The sequence below is a fragment of the Lissotriton vulgaris genome, chromosome 5 (genome assembly GCF_964263255.1).
Source record: "Lissotriton vulgaris chromosome 5, aLisVul1.2, whole genome shotgun sequence".
Taxonomy (NCBI): Eukaryota; Metazoa; Chordata; class Amphibia; order Caudata; family Salamandridae; genus Lissotriton; species Lissotriton vulgaris.
Window position 1 is genome coordinate 313,824,606 of NC_141693.1, and position 18,154 is coordinate 313,842,759.

General features: G+C 42.7%; 1 protein-coding gene across 1 annotated transcript in view; it reads left to right on the forward strand.

Moving 5' to 3' along the window:
• PLCH2 (phospholipase C eta 2) overlaps positions 1 to 18,154 on the forward strand; it is a 548,160-nt gene that overhangs the window by 202,264 nt on the left and 327,742 nt on the right. The window contains exon 5 of the mRNA XM_086921546.1: positions 17,315 to 17,408. Coding sequence (XP_086777672.1) covers positions 17,315 to 17,408 — 94 coding nt within the window. The remainder of the gene's footprint in view (positions 1 to 17,314; positions 17,409 to 18,154) is intronic.

The window sequence follows — 18,154 nt, forward strand, 5'->3', positions numbered from 1 at the left end:
ACCCACACCCCAGAAGTGAAGAATTCTAATCTAGCTTCCATGTTCCCAAACCCCTTACTCACCAATTCTGACCTCTTCTACACTTAATGGAGGGTTTAAACTCTGCATGGATGTAATTGCATAACAAGGATGCCAGTGATCCCAGTGCTAGCAATGAAAACGCCTTTGAGGCCGGTGGTACTACACCTTCTGCACCACAGGAAGCTACGGTCCTTGGTAAAGGTACCATGCTAGTGCAAGAGTTCCTGATATTCCTGATACTAAGGTAGACTCTCAATTGAAAAAGGTCTACAGAGAATTAAGTTCTACCATAAACAGAATGACAACAACCTTTTACACTAATACCAATCATCCGTTCTCTTGATAAGCTGTACTGCGACATCTTCTTTACAACTATTTAACAACATCCCTTGTATTGATGACAGAGGAGACTCCAGCACCTCATGCAATTGGACCTCTCTGCAACTCTCATTACCATAGACAACCCAGTACTCCCAAACAACTATGTCCACACTCGTATGGCCATCGGTGAGACTACTCCTCTAGTGGTGCTCGTCCTTTCTCCCTAATCACTTGTAGTTAGCGGAAAAGGATGCATCTATATCGTCCCCACCCATAGTTCTGAAGGAATCCAACATGGTCTCCTGACTCATATTTTATTCAACTTGCACATTGAACATCTTACACACATCTGGCCACTGGAAACATTACAGTCCATCAACCCTTGAAAAGAATCAGGTGGTTCTAAAGGGTCACTTGCCCTCTGTCGCAGCTCTCAAGGGCTTGAACAAGCTTCAGAAACCAAAGGCAGGTATTGTCTTAGCCACACTGGAGGAATGTATCATGTTACAACGCATACATTTACAATGCAGTGTTTACACTGCAACATCCCTTACAACGCATACATTTACATTGCATGCCATTACAATGCATTTTAAAAAAATCTATTTACAGCGCATTCCAATTACATTGCATTATACCTTTACAACGCATACCATTACATTGCATTTAAGGTAAGTGTTGGATAGTGTAGGGGTAAAAATTACTATTCTAACTCCAGGGGGTGCAACAGTAGGGTAAGTGTTAGATAGTGTGGGGGTAAAAATGACTATTCTAACTCCAGGGGGTGCAGCAGTAGGGTAAGTGTTGGATAGTGTAGGGGTACTATGCGTTGTTAGGGTATGCGTTGTAATGACATGCGATGTAATGCCTGCGTTGTAGTAACATGCATTGTAGTGTCATGCGTTGTAGTGACATGCAATGTAATGGCTGTGTTGTAGTGACATACGTTGTAAAGGATGTTGTGATGTAATGACTGCATTGTAAATGTAGTGCGATGTGATGACTGCGTTGTAAAGGTTGTTTCCCGCACTGGAGTGGTGATCTGCAGGATGTTGAGTTGGCTTCTTTAAACAAGAGGGTTGTGATGTTGAATCTAGAAACCAGAAGTTTCTGAACCATTAGTGGTTTGATGCAATATCTTTCCACCGAAGGCATGTGTAACTGCACTCCTGCGTTTGCCTGTCCTTTTGGGACGTTAGCTGTTGGGCTGGATTTTTTCATGTGTTTTTACTTCTGATTTATTGAATCGGAAACAAGTGGACCCCAAGCACAGAGCACAACACTGGCGAATTCCTATGCGATCTGACATCAGATCTTGTACTTGCAACTCTCTCAAAATAGTGCATGTTTCTGACTGCAGTTTTCTAAGACTCAAGGGAACTGGATTGACGTCAGCAGGAATGGGTAGCTTTTGTCCAGCACCATGTCAAGCTTCTCACTCTTGTATCAACCCTTCTGCAATTCTTGATTATTCTTTTTTTATTGCAACTATAGCTTTCCAAGTTTCAACTCTCCTGTGGATGGCTGGTACACGTTTTCCCTTTTTCAAACAAGATGCCTTTGTAGTTCTCCTATGCATCTTATAATGGGGCTTGCATTGTTCACCGGTAAACAAGCAGCACAGGCTTAAACAGTGAGCTTAAGTAATGACAAGGCCCTTTCCCCAGCAATCGCTTTACTAACACTCCCCAATGGAGACCAGTCAAGCTATTGGTCCACCTCTATTAGTCAACTGTGAGACATTGGGTGTTGGTAAACTTTATTTTCAAGCCTCTGCTTTCACTTTCTCCTCCTTACTGCTAGTGTCTTCCTCTCAGCAGAAGTACACAATTGAATAGAATACAGGTTGGTCTTCTTTAGTGCAGGTACGTCTGCGAAACAGGCGTTTTTAAGTGTGCTGAAGGGGTGTAACATGGAACCCTGAGCGCTCAGCTCTAGGTAGAAAATATACTTAAAATAGCTAGGTAGAGCTACACAGGGATATACTTAGCACAAAAACGAATATACATAGTTATAATCTTGGGGTTGCATTTGAGTAGCAACAAAAAATTGTTATTTTGTTATGTGATGTGATTTGAAGGTTGTTGCTTATAGGCATATTATACAGCACTAAAACCACCTCAAGACCTCCTGAGGGAGGTAGGTGATGTGGTAAGAAAGGGTCAACAGAAGACAAAGTAGGTAATATGGCGAAGAAATGAGGGATAAGCCATTTAATGGAATTCGTTTTCTACAAAATGCTTGTGCTCTGCTTGATTCTGGAGCGAATGTACACTCAGGATAATAAAATTCAGGCCATATGTATCAATATTAGGAATAGCGATTACCTGATTGCGATTTTCAGCAAATTGCAATTTGGAAATGTTTATTCCTAATGTATGAATCACATTGAGTTTCATTAATTTTTTTACTAAAGCAATCTTTTTTCTTCAAATTCAGCCTGTTTTCCTCAATGGAAAATGGGATGTGTTTTAAAAGAAGAAAAAAAGAAACACTTATGTTTTCTTTTTTAAGAGTAGGCAGTTGTCCTCGGACCACTGCCTACTCTTCAAAAAGTATTTGCATCAACATTCACAAAGTCAATGTTACCATGATTGAAGGAGAGAGCACAAGCACATTAGCTCTGGGTAGCAGTGGATAAGTGTGCAGAGTCCTAAAGCCTACAAAAATGATTTCAGCAAAACAGGAGAAGTGAGGGCAAAAAGAATGAGGGAATACCATACCAAAGACTTCAGATGTAACTAACAGTGTAGCAGTAGTTTTTGATGCAGCCCTGGGACTTGTTTTGCATACATTTTGCTTACATCTCCATGTTACACGAGTGAGAGCAAAGGATTATGTGAATTCTTCTTCTTACACAAATGCCCTTAAAAGCATCATCCCAACAAATGTTGTGTCAGATGTATCCAGAGTGCAGAATTCATTGAGGGCAAGAATGCACTATAGAGTGGAGAGTGGACCTGAGTAAAGAGGTTTTTCACCGGAGGACTCAGTGTTTCAGTGTCGTAATAAGGACTTTGCACGTTAGATGTTTCCACAGAAGATTCATATAATTGGACACAGGTGACATCCACATCATGGTTTTGTGGTTGTCAGGGAGCGAGATTCCCACTTGGGATCCGACCTGTCTTGTTGGAATGTACAGTTCCAGGCATTGTTTCCATACCAGGCACCTGAGCCTCTTCGACAGCCTCAACGTACAACAAGCTTGCGTCAAGGCAGAATCCCTGTGGTATTTGAAGTGAGGAAAGCCCTTGTACATGGCCTTGTTTAGACACAAGCATTCTTTTCAATGTGTGGTTCGCAGAGAAATGCGGTGAATACAGAATTCGCAGTAGAAATCCCTAGCTCACCTTCAGCACCATGCCTACTTTCCATTTTAGTGATATCTCTCCTGTTTTAAAAAAAAATCTTTTATTAGGGCATTATATAACATTTAAATAAAAGAATGCAACAGACAGTCACCCATGCTAGTGTTGAGCCAAACACCTTAGATAAAAACATACCCAGCAATTAGTCACAAAACAATAATTGACACTTGCTTCTTGAAAACATAACAAGAAGGTACTGCTTACAGTTCAAATTATGACTGCTGAAGCAGTTTCTTTTTTGGGAGGGTTGTGCCTGAAGGGCACATATTATGGCCCAAGAAAGAAATGATTCAATGGACCCCAGATTTTTTCAAACTTTCAGGGAGATGCCCTGCTTTTATAGGTTACTCAGTCAGCACCAATGTACCAGCTCATGTTGTTACAGAAGGGCTTAATATTGGGGGTTCAGCACTACGCTTTATCTGTGTAATGTTTTTATACATAACAAAAATGCCAACTTGAACAAGGTCTTTTGGTGCCTGAATAGATGCTGTTCACCCAGTTTCAACATTTCCAGCTGTGTGTATGTTGTCCTTTGTGAGCGGTTTGGTCTCAAATAGATTTTTTCCTTCTAACACCACATTTCGCACAACTGTCACCCAAACCTTAACTCACATACCATATACAATGGCTATAACCTCACCTTTAATGTGACAAATGCAATGATAATGTATATAAACAGTGGTACTGGTCAGTGAAGCAATCATATTGGTATTAACAGTAGCATGAGACAACGAGTAAGACACTGTTACTTATGGTTGTTATGAATGGATGTTTTGCTTATAGAATTGGTTATAATTTATGGTTTGTTTGGCTGTTGTGTGCATTAAACATTACAGAGCGAACCATAACTTGGTAATGTCAGTGTTTTTACTGTTTTAATTGGTAACCATAACTTTACTTTAACTGTGGTTATTAAATGAATTGCATTAAAAAAGAATAACGTGTTGTAACCCAAACTAACCATATCTTTACTTTACCATGTATTTTTAGTGACAGTCTGATTTTTTTATTTTATTTTATACCTCATCCAACAGCATGGCGCAGGGCCCTCGCCCAATCCATCATTGGAGGCCAGTCTACAAAACCTTTTCAGGATGGTTCCTTGTTTAATTCATTCAGTTGGGCTTCAGTGAAAAGAGGATTGTTTAATGTTCTTTAACTTCTCCTGTGTTGTTTCCATTTTAGTTGTAAGAATATGTTGAAGTCACTTTTTCATTATACAGTGTCCAGAAACTTTGGTCTCTCTTTGGCTGTGCTATGTAAACTCAACAGTGTCTCATAACACCAATCTTAGATAATAATAACTTTTATTTTACTAGGGCTTTTACTAGACTTCGGCCATTTCTAAGCTCTTTCAATAATAGGTATTTCTATCACAAAAATTAATGATGTCCAACTAGCCAGCTTTGTAGGATTAAATCTTTTGGCCTGCAGATAACCTCAAATTTGAGAGGTGAGCTTTTAACTCATGGAGCCATCTTTAAGTAGAACTTTCCTTTAAACGGGTCTGAGGCTGTGACTTTATAACGGAGTGCACATTGAATATTGGGACTTGTCATTTCGTTTATAACATTTTGGGACGGAACCCAATCTCCCATCATACAAAGTGCTGTGGGATAAAACCAGGACTAACTACATGTGTCACCCGCGATATGTAGCCAAATACCTAATCTGCATAGTATCATGATTTGTGGGTGATGGAATTGTTTCTTACACATTGATGCATCATCAAGATATCGAAAAAGTGTGCTTTATAAGTGAGGCTGGATTTTCTAAGTTGAATTATTCCTTGTAGAACACTACTTGATCCTTCTCACGCCTCCTGCATCTCTCTTTCTGTCTCTCCCTTCCTATCAGTTCAGTTCTTTATTTATTTTGATGGTTAAAAACCATCATAAAAATACATATTATTACATACAACATAAAAACATACTGAACATCAGAGTTAAAATCATGTTTAAAAAAGGTTTTGTTAATACTATATACAGACTTTAGGCATAAAAAAAGAGTGCAGCACATTTAATTTTCTCCCTTCCTATCAGTTCAACTAACTGGCTGAAAGCTTGACTGAGGTCATTTCCTATTTAAGGGCAGCCTGGCCCGAAAAGCCCGAGCTTTTCCGTTCCTGTTTAATGGCCCTAGAGTATACCCGATTTAATTTCATACACCAACAGTTACCTTAGATGTTTGTTTCACAACTCTTCCTGCCCCGAACTGGTAGGACAAAACCTCGGTGCTGCAAACCCAGGGTGGTCTGGTGTAACAAGTGATGTCACGTAGTGAGAAGTTGCCTTAAAACTTTCTTCCATACTCTGTGTTTAATTTTCCAGAGGCATGAATTCCTCACCTTAATTCATCAATCTATTTCATCTAGACAAATACACATTTTAGATGGGCTGTGGCTTGTAAGGGCATTGAGGAGTGGTAAAATTGCATAACACTTCTAAAGTTGAAAAGCATTGAGGCTGGGGTAGAGTCAGTCAAATCTTAAGAGTCAGCAGGGCTCCGGACTCTTCTTGCCTGAGATGTACCTGTCATTCACTATAGACCGACCTGCCTCCGCCCCCAACGTGACCTTGACCAAGGACGTGAAAGTTGTATTTGAAACGCAGTCAGCGCCCCTTTGGGGACTTTCTGTACTCGCTGGACCTTTCAAACTGGCTCATCCGGGTGCCTGATTGATAAAATGCCCACCAGGTCAGTACAAAACTGCAGAGTACTGTGGTAAAACCTATAGGAATAAAAAAGAATATCAAAGCATCTGCTTAGCATAATAAATGTGTTTCATATAATGAAAACACATTTCTACGTACATTTTTGGAACTTGTCCTGAACACTTTTTTCTTCGCGCCCAACTTAATCATTTATTTTAAAAAAATGATAATACGATTTTGAAAAAGCTTTCATTTGATTTGATGTCAGGCTTTATTTGCAGGCCTTGCCCATGGAAATATTGCCTTAATATGAGCAGCTGCATCGTGAGTGGATGCAGAATTCCTGGTTGGGACTGCCATCCCTCCTTGTCCACGTCATCCCACCCAGGCTCTTCCGGGTGTATTAATTATCCAATAACGAGGCTGCGCTAGCCGAGTTCCCTCTAATCCCGGGATCTTTCTCTGTAATTACCGCATCTTTCTTGTTCTTCCCCTCCCCTCTGTGTTGAGGCGCCTTCCCCTGCATGCCTCCCTCCTCTGAAGTTAAGCCGTTGACAAGATAAATGAATCCTACAACCTTTCGCTCAGAGACACAGTTGGGCGATAGGGAAAAGCCTCGGCTATTAGACTTGCTGATAGCCCTCCCCTCTCCCCCCTAAGGCCCTTTAATCTCCAAACAAAACGACCTACAAAGTAAAATGAAACCAGCCATTTTATCGTCTGTGATCAGGCAGCTGTCACTGGAGCCGTCGATTCTCCACTAAGCAGCCTTGTTCCCTCTGGGGCCGAACCCTGAGAGGCAAGGTAGGTTCCCTCTCTGATTGGATGAATGCACGAGATACCCCAGTCCTCAGGTTTAGAAATCACATCTTGAAAAAGAAAAAAGAAGATTAAGGTGGAGGAGAAGGGCAAGCAAGATAGGCTGTTACCTTTAGTGATAGGGCACATGGCTTTGGGCCGATGTTCTGCTCAGCCACTGTTGCGCTGAGTAATCTTGGGCAAGTTGTGCTTTTGCCTTTTTCTGCCTGCTTGAAACTGAATGCGTGGTTTTCCAGCAAAGGGACAGCTGGGGTCTGCGTAGAGCTGGGTTCTGATTGGATAGAGTGACATCAGGAACAGAAATTGGCAGATTAAATTGGCCAATGGTCCTCATCCGTCATCAGTACCTACACATTTTTTCATGTACGAATTTCAAAGTGACTTGACTTGCAACCACTAGAGCAGAAATTGGTACTTTACGCTCCTTCCTTGATACGCCATAACTTTTGTGGTTGCACATCAGTCCTGTTAGATATCCCTTTTGGGTGCCCACTGCTCACTTTCAGAACCTCCTCTGAATCAGTCTATATCCAGAAGTAGTTCTCGTCGAAGAGGAAAATTAAATAAAATGTTAGGAAAGATATATAAAGGGCCATCGTAGTCAATGAGGTTTGGGTCAAACCACCACGGTCAAACAAGTAAGTCTTTGGAATTCACTTAACCTGAGCAAAGCAAGATAGGATGTAACTGGCCATACAGAACACAAATCTAACCCCTTCTGCACCAGGGTACAGTGGGCTGCTTGCATGGACGGTTGGCAGGGGACTCTTTAGACTTCTCCTTAGTCCAGCCACTAAAGCATCATTGAAGGCGCAAAACAGAGTTGGGTATAAGCACATACATGCTATACTATTGTGGGGGACTAATGCTCCTGGTAACTAGACACTGGACTGCCAGAATACTTCACGAGCTTCACCAGAGAACTCTAGAGTGGACTGTGGCTTTTAAGGCAAACTATTAAAATAATTGTGCTGTAAAAGGGACTACTTGGCTCATTTACAAAAAAAGAAATTAATTGAGTGAAACAACATAAACTCTGTAGTCCAAGATCAGGCGTGTTTGCTGCAGTCCTCTTGTGCTTCCGTTTGGCGCTGGTATTAAAACATTTTACATGTCTGCCATTAGTTAGTTCCAGGCAGCAGGAAAGGTCTGTAACTAAGTCCAAAAACCCTGCATGACAACGGCGATGCACGGCGGAGGAGTCCAAATAAAGTATGGGTCTTCAGGTCAAATGCAATTGGTTGCCTGAACACAGACTGATTTATACTCAAAAGCTAATCCAAGTTGTGAACACCTGCAGAATAAATCCATGTTGGTTTTTTTAGAAGAAGAAATAAAATTTGGAACTGCAAAATACGTTTTTAAAATAAAATATCCTCTATTCAGAACTGCTTTTAAAGCAGTGTGAGCTTAGTTGAATGGGACATTTATCTCTGGACCGCGTTCCACAGCGATAAATTAAACAATTGACACTCCATGATAATGACAGCATTTACGAATGCAGATTAGACAACATTCTGTAAAGTTCAATTAAACATTTCTGCGGTTCTGGTTTAATTATATACACAATCAAATGAACTTGAAAGGTAATTGCCATGTAAATAAATGCTGTTAAAGGCTGAAGTGCCATTACTCTTTTTAAGTTGCTTTTCCTGCAAGTTAAAGAGATGTGACATATTGACAAGCTAAAGGCAGGCTGAAAATGCCTATATGCTACATATGATCTTGTAAATAATATGACAGGTTTCATGATACGAGCATTGAACATAATGCATCCTAAAGATGGAAGCAATTCTACAATTTGTTGTATTCTCAAGTCTAGAGAGAGAACTGCGTTATGATTAGAGGGATGCCCAGTTTAAGGGGAAAAGATGTGTTTTGTAAGGGCCTGATTACGAGTTTTGGCGGTCCTAGAGCAGGCCGCCATGCAGGCGCCCCGCTCCAGGGCTGCAAAATCCGAAGTCAGAGCACCTGTCAGATTATGAGTATTCTCCTGGTCTGGCAGGCGGTCCTTTGGTGTTCCCACAGCAGGGCCTATGAAAAAGGCACTGCAATGGGAACCCCTAAGCCTGTTCCTGCACGGCAAGGACTGCAATGTCCATGGCGTGCTGGAAAGGGGGTGCATGCAGACAGGGGGCGCACCATGTGCCTCCTACATGCATCCCATTGCCTTGAGTGCAATTTCTGCACTGCCGCACTTTAAATGGCGGGTTCACCACCATTGAAAGTGAGGCAGTCAGGAACCTCCTAATATTCTTGGCTGTGCCGCAGTGGCCCCACCAATCATATTCGGGCATCTGAACGCTGCACCACCGCTGTGGTTTATGTGATCCCTGGCGGTTGCGGCGGCCCTGTGGCAGACCCACCGCTGTATTCATAACACACAAACAAGAACAACAATGGGTATGGCTCTAATCAGTAGGGCTGAGCCCGTGAAAGGCAAAACAACCCGAGGTGCCGGTACTGATGATTATTCAGATAACTTTACCAGACACAGAAGCTCCTAGTCAGTCTATGTCTAGATTAACCAATGATCTTTATTTAATTGAAAAGCACAGTTGACTGTGCTTTTCAATGAAATAAAGATTATTGGTTAATCGAGACATAGACTGAGTATTCATAACACGGCAGGTGGACTACCAGTCTGGCAGTCCAAGGACCGCCAGCACGGGTTTGGCGGTCCAACTGGTAATCAGGCCCTAAATGCGGGCATTCCAGGCCCACTCTCCGGTTGTAGCCGCTGCAATGGTAACCTCTGCATCTAAAAAACACTTGTCATTTACCTTCTCTTACAGTTAATATGGCCTCCACTCCTTCACACGTCTGTTTGTTCTTTCCTACAAACTACTAAGTTTCTCTTTAAAAGACTCCAGAAGAATCTTAGTGGCAAGATAGTATGGAGACAAAATGGCATGCTGTGATCAGAGCGCAGGAGATGTCTGTGCTGCACCTTTAGAGATTTCCTCTTCTCAGAGCCTCTTGTGTCTAACAATTTGGCAGCCACAATGAATGAGGCTAAATTTAGCGCCTCTTATGCAAAGGCAATAAAGTGGCATTTACAGAAGATTGCCTGAAGGTATACTGTCTTCAGTCTAACTGCTTGTTCTGTATCCATCGAGGGACAAACACTCATGTGAGTTTTACAAATGTGAAATGAGTCTGGAAAAGCACCAAGAGGATATTTGTAATTGTAAGCAAGGGAAATTCATCTATGAGAGTAATGTTATGCATCAGAAATTCATCCTAGGAATAGAGCATATTTATTGAGATAACACAAAGAATGATCACTTTTATAAAGCTAAGAAACAAATTCAGAAACACCTGGCTCACTCAAGGTACTATGACACAACCCCGCTTTCCTTTGCCACGCATCCCTTAGGAACTAACCCCAGGCGTAGTGGGCGTAGTGGGCGTAGCGGGGCTACACGGAGGGCCAAGGAGTTGAGAACAAACTCAGTGGAACACTGTGGAGCACCGCTACACCACCCGCCTCCCACACCCCAATTAACAATTGCTTAAAACTGAAATGAAACTACTTTTAAAGTAAATAAAAACCACTTACCTTGGCTGCAGTGTCCCCGGGCTGCTCTCCTCCTCTTCATCGCCGTCTCTGGGGAAACTGCGCATGCGCCCACGTATGCACATTTCTCGTGAGAAGTGCGCAGTTTCCTTAGAGACGGCGATGAAGAGGAGGAGAGCAGCCCGAGGACGCCGCAGCCAAGGTAAGGGTTTTTTATTTACTTTAAAAGTAGTTTTATTTCAGTTTTAAGCAATTGTTAATAGGGAGGTGGGAGGCGGGGGCCGCCAACTCTGCTCCGCCGCGGAGTGTGTGGAGATTTGCCTACTCCGAGTTCTCCGCGGAACGTGGAGTAGGCAAATCTCCTCACACTCTGCGGGGGGAGCGGATGTTCCTGCCCGGGGTTATTAGCAATGTGGGCAGAACAACAAATGCATCTGAACCATGCATTCCATGTACAATGCAGGTCACTTTGTCTTACGGAGGTGCTGGAATTTGGAATAGTATCATTTACTGTCCTCACAACAGTAGGCAAAGAGTTGGACTTTAAAGTCCAACACCGCTTTACCTAACACGTTGTTGTAACAATAGCGTAGTAAATGGAATGTGTGATTCAGATGCATTTGTTGTTCCCCCCGTGTTGTTTAACCGTATCGCTGCGGCGGTTATTTTTCCGCTGTGCGGCTTTTTTCGAAAAGCCGCGTTAGATGACGAGCTCAGCTCGTCATCCGCACACGACCACCGTGGTTGATGACGAGCTGAGCTCGTCATCAGCAGCGGAGGGGTTAACGTCGGGGTATTTGCTGTTTCCCCTGGCTCAAACAGCAGATTCTGCCAGTTGCACTGATGGTCACTCGGTAGATACCGAGAACATAAATTCTTCAAGACAGAGAACTGAAGTTTTGTTGTAGAGAACATTCATGTATTTCTGGCAGTGAGAATGCAGGTATGAACAACAGGCAGAAGCAGACAAAATGCTGTGGTGGAAGAAGGGGAACTACACCCCCCCCCACCATCCCTCTGAAACGTAATTCTAATACCAACAGACAATAGATTTCTGAACAGAGAATTCTATCGGTTGGATCACCCTGTAAACAAGAATGACAATAATGGTTTAGAATTCTGAACACATGAATTACATGAAAGCTACAGCTTCATATTGTAGTGAATAAAATAAGAACACCATTAAATAACGAGCGTGTGAATTGTCAACTACTTGTTAGATTACCTTTCTTACTATAAACCAACTAGAAAACAATGAGGAGGTGTCTGACCTGCTATTAGATTTGAGCTATTGGTCCACAGGGATTCATAAAAGTGGCTTTAGATAGGGGTATACATTCTGGCCAAATAGCTGCAAAGCAAAATGTAATCCTTTTTAATTAAAATTGTGTATGAAATTATTTTTCATACTTGCAAATCAATGTGGCCCACCTCAATTGCACTTTCATGGGGTTTTTTCGGGGACTATGCAAGAGGGGATGTGCATCTGTTAGTTATATTGTTTTTTTTTAAAAAGGCACAGGTAAAATATTCAATTTCTCCGGAAGCACGTGATTTTCACTCAAGTTCAAGGCTGAGATCTTCCAAAGTTGGCAGCTTAGCCACTAGACAGAATTTCCTCCCAGTAAGATGACACACACACAGAAAAATTAGACAATTAGGATCGGCACTCAGATAAAGTTGGCAAAATAGTCCTTCAGAAGTCATCTTGAAGCAATTTTAGAGACAAATAAGCATTTTATTTTAATATTAATGCATACCACTACAAATCGATATTTGAAAGGCACACCTTAAACACGCCCCTCCAAAATGCAAATGATATTTTTGGTCACAAACCCAAATTGCTATTCCGTAACAGGTTTCTGAATTCCAATTTGTGGTTTGCACATACCAAAAGGCCTTTTTGCAGGTGCAAATGGCCTGTGTCTGCAAATCAGGATGTTTGCCACTGTAAAAAAGGCTTTGTATATCTGGGCCTTCGTGCTCTCAGTCCATTACAGTCAAGACTGATTTGCATATGGCTGGGACCAAACTGGAGTGGCATAGTGAGCAAAAGAACGATGGATCAAACCCAGATCTGTGACTGGGGTGAGTGGTTGAAAAGTTTCAGCACTCTGTTCATCATCTTGTTGTGTTTCCTATGTTCTCCATAAGTGGCAAAGGATATACCCAGACGTGTGTCCCTTGCTTGCTCTGCCGCTAGAATTAAGCTAGAATGGCTGATTCGGGGTGAAACCCCGAAACTGGGACAAGAATGCTTGTTTCCGGTCCTGGGAGGAACTGGCCTGGCAGTTTGGGCTGGACTATTCCCATGAGGAGTAGGGCCAAGATTGATTTGCATATTGCTGAGTCCAAACTTTGGTGTCATAGTGAGCAAAAGAACGATGGATTAAACTCAGATCTGTGACTGGGGGTGAGTGGTTGAAAAGTTTCAGCCCTCCGTCCATCATCTTGTTGTGTTTGTTTAGCTCCTAAAATATTTAGCACTGAACTGAGGAAAGCAGATGTGGAGTCTTGAGAAAGGCTATTGAATGGTGCTGAATTAATTACATATGTACCAAAATAATTTGCGAATTAATATATCCTTCAATTAGCAGGCTGAAAAAATCTGGAAGATATGTATCAAATGTTGGTATTTAATTAAAGGCTAATAGCAAATTGAACGTGATCACTAGTATGAGGCACTTTTCGCATGCTGGATTCTCGTCAATATAAAGCAATGTCTTACTTTGGCAATTTTTAAGAATAAAACTAAGGAAGAAAAGTGGTTACTCAAAAGACCAAATGGATTCTACAATGGTGGTTCTTTGGGCCTAAATAAATGAAAACAGCTCATGGCCAAGGATGACAGAACTAAGTGGCTAACATAGGATTTCATATACTGTGATACCGCATTTCCAGAATATATGTTATTATTCCCTTGTGCCAGACTGCCACTTTGAAGCAGCATGAGGATGCTACTAGTAGTTTAGGTTTAAGAAAGCCACTGTTTAACCATTCCTTAAAAGCCCCGAATTAAATCATAAGAATTTGCGTGTCACCAGCCTATACCATATATATTTTTGTCAAAACTACTTCAAAAAGTTAACAGACATCAATAGCATACATATATTGACACTTCTCACATCATGGATCTCTGCAGGACAGGTGTCATAAAAGGATGAGGGTCTGGGAGGCACAGTGGACCGCAGGCTGAGCATTGATGGAGATGCACACTATGGCGGGACCAATCCCAGCCCCACTTATACACGGCATGCTACTACCAGGTACCGAGCCTATACCGGACTGTCCACTCCAACTAACAGTTGCACAAGAATGTCTGAAGTGCACTCAAAAAATGTGCAGCACTGCCCCCCCTTCTCTCCCATACAGCCTCTGGTGGGTTTCCCTAGAGGCCGGTCCAGTACTGGCCTTCCCAACGGGCAATTCCTTGCACACAGACAACTGCTCACAGAGGGCTGGAAACTATGGCACGCAATAGACACGGAACTACCCACGCACCCAGTTCTACACACTATCTTGCAGATGGGTTCAGGACAACATGGCTGTACAAAGTGGTGCAAGAGTTAGGTGCGATCACTTTAGCCCCTCTGTGCAAAAAATGGGAAGCGGAATTCCAATGCTCCCTCCATGTTAAAGAGTGGGAACGTGCCCTTGATTTCCCGAAAAAGGTATGCCGCAACTACAGTTTCAAAAACCTACAATACCACATATTACACCATGCTAGGGTGACCAGAATTTTAAAGCCAAAAACAGGGACATTTCACAAAAAATAGAAGAAGGACTACCATTTTACCTCAAGCGAAGAGAGGGCTCCTCAGCAGAGATTTACAGAACAGGCAGTAAGAACCTAATTAAAATGCTATGTTTAAACCCAGTAGCTTGCCTGTTAATTAAATTGCTTTCTTGAAACAACTGCAAACTATCCCTGCTTTGTAAAATATAGAAAACACCTCCCACCATTTTTAGTCGACCCTCTCTAAAAACCGGGACATGAACTTAATTTCTTGAAATCGGCTGGGACAGCTGGTTAAAAACAGGGACCGTCCTGGCAAAACGTGGACGCCTGGTCACCCTACACCATGCATATCTAACCCCAGAAATGCTTCAGCATTACTATCCCATTTGCACTTCACCTGTCCCAGATGCCCTGAACCTGGGGCCTCCTTTTTCCACATGTTCTGGGAATGTCCAGCACTTCGCACCTATTGGGTCACGGTACGCGCACCACTGCTAGAGGTAACTGGGCTTGGGGATCTTAATACATGGGAAGTCTGCGCGCTGGGCATAAGCAAACGCCGGAAGCACCAAAAAGTGGAGAAGCGCTTTGCCTCCCTGTCGATCCCCCTGGCGAAGAGAGGAATAGCCATGTATTGGAGTGTGCCAGAGGGGCCTTCAACGGAGGCTTGGCGGGTGCGGTCAACAAGTGGGGGATTTCAGAAGAAGGGGTGCTTAGATCTGAAGAAATTCAAGGCACACACAAGCATCACATCTCCATGCAATGGGCGACACTGCTTCATTCCTTCATACGAGCAGGCACAGTTGAACCTCCCACACAAGCTGCTATGCCCCTAGTACAGGAGACCCACCAGGAAGGCACGCAGGACATCCCCACGACCGACTCGGTACACTCGATGTAACACGACCCCCCACTCTGACCATGGATAGCAGCCGCCACCCCCTACATAGCCCTGCACAACCCGCGCCTTGCGCTGCGGCTAGTTGTCCTTTGGATCCTCTAGCCCTCGCAAATACATGAACATAAGCACACAGTGAATGCCAGTTCAAAATACCCGTGTTGGAGAGTTATGTTCCTGTTTTGAATAAACACAATAGACGGTGCCATCCAACACCAGTATAACAGGTCCACACAAGTGTAATAGTACGTCCTGCAGGGAATAACACATGATCGAATGGGCTGTACAATTATTTCGCCGCTAGATACACAGTTGAATATTGTGTATTAACTCATGTTCTTATTTAGCGATAAAATACCCGGGATAGGGGATGTATGCAACAAACGTACTGACTACCTGCACTGTCGCTATTTTGAAGTATGGACCTTGTATAATAACAAAATGCCAATAAAAGGTTTTTACAAAAAAAAAGGATGAGGGTCGAAAGCAGCATTCTTTCAGTGATGGGTGAATTAAGGATGTACCTTTCTGTGGATGCTGTGGGTGCTCTTATTTTACTGTGTCCCTTGGCAGTGTTTGACATTGTTGATCCCCATCTCCTCCTGACTAGGCTGACCAATCGGATGGACCCTGTTTTTTTTAATCTATTTCTTGAAAATAGAAATATGGCTTTTCACGTTTATTTTAGCTCTAAAGGTTTATGTCCTGCAACTGATTCACCTCTCTCTAGTGCCTTGATCCCCATTTATATGAACCTTTTGACTTTGAAAAATTGGATAAACATGCTCACTAGAGTCAGATGAGCATTGCAGTGACATTAAAAGGGGGCAGGGGACATTGCATCCAGCAAGTATCACTGTGTGAGCCAGGGCAAGCGATTACAGGGGTATATTGAGGGCCTCCCCCCAGGCAGATATTGCCTGTTTCAATGAACACACAGCATACTAACCACATACATTTCACACTTGGGGGGGATGAGGGGTCCTATTCTCAACGGACAACAAGGATTTTATTGTGAAGGGCCAGTATGCAGTCTCCAAACACAGTGTTCCAAAACAAAGGGCCTGTACAACTAGACTATAATCGGTTGCCACATACACTTCTGCAAGGATTTTTAGTACATCTGAAAAAAATGCATATTTCCATATGTTTTTTCTGTTTCTCCTGCCAACAGAGCCATTTTTGAGGTAGTGTGATATGATCTGTATCTTTCTTGGTGCCTCGTGTGGAGGTTCCTTAAGGCAGCTGCCTACAGTGGCCTTACGTAATGCAGCACTAAGCTTGGCTACCACCACCAGCTGCTCATATCATAGGCTGGTCAGTAGTCGTACACACGTGGTGAGAGCAATATACACAGATCAGCAGGAAGCTCCTCTCACGAGACTTGTGATCGAAGTCCTAGTGAGCGAAAGCATACCATCTCTGCAATAAATAGTCGCATCAGGACCAGGGACCTTCAATGCACCATGGCCATTAGAGACAACGGGTGTGAAAGGTGGATGGTTGGAGAAGTAAGCGTGATGGTATAGAAACAAGGAAGAATAAATGAGTGCAACTTCCTCATCTGCGATTTAAGGAAAACCAATAAAAATATAGTTATATTATGAACTAAATATAGAAATACCACAAGGAAGGAGTGCAGGTCTTGGAGACTATTCTGTACTCAAGAGTATGCGCCAGATTTCACCCCTGAGTCTCATCATACCAGTCACAAGCAAGGGTGGGCTGATGGATCATGGCATCAGGAGAATTGTCAATAGATCGCCGTCTCTGTAAGACGGATGACTCAGGAAGAAGAGGTATTAACATGGTTGACTTTGCGGCTAACTCTCCTGACTTTCGAGAGGCGCTGTCTTGTTGCAAAGCCTCCCATTTTTCCTATCTCCTGGTCCACCTTCACCCTGAAGTATGCTCCACCATCTCATTAAATGCCCCGCCTAATTTGTGGCTCTCTGCTTCCTTCCACAGATGACGAATGTGACCAAGGAATATTGCTTGGACGTTGTGGATAAGTTTGAACCATGCTGCGAAAACAAAAACCAAGGGGTGCTGGGAATTGACGGTATGTATAAATTATGCGCACAATGTACAGAGGGGATATTATCTCTGAATCATTACTCATAGGGGAAACAATGACATGCACACTCATCAATTAATTAATAAATGACTCTTGATCATGAGTGCCTAATGCAGGATAAATCCTAAATAGGATATTTCCAATTGACGCCCGCTAGCAATCCATCAGACCTGGAGTGTCTTAGCATGCATGGGATTAGCTTGGGGTTAATAGTGATCTTCCTGAGACAAGGATGAAGTCCCATGTATCATCTGGGTGGATGGGTTTAATCCATCAGTTCGACTTTCCCACTCATTCAGATTCAGGGCGTGAGCCTCTATGTGTGCCTGTGTGCATGTTAATGTCTGTATCTAGTAGCTGGATAACACCATTTGTATCTTGTCAGCTTACATTTGTGGCTTAAGCATAACAAATGGTGTAAAGGGACAAGTGTTTGTGCTTATATGTATAAATCTATGCATTATGCCGACATATTTGAGGATCAATGGAGTCATAAATGTTGAAAAAGGCAAAAGCAAGAAAAGCAACAGGGCTCCTTTCATGTGTTGTTGACATGTGAGGGTCCAGGTCTTTCCATAGCCAGCTATCATTAACTAGTATTATTATTATTTTATTATTATTTGTGTATTTTATAGAGCGCACAGCTACCCCGACGGGGCGTCCCGGCGCTGAGAACTTTGAGGGTGGAGGGCACAGGGGGATGTTATAAGGAAAACAGGTAGGTCTTCAGT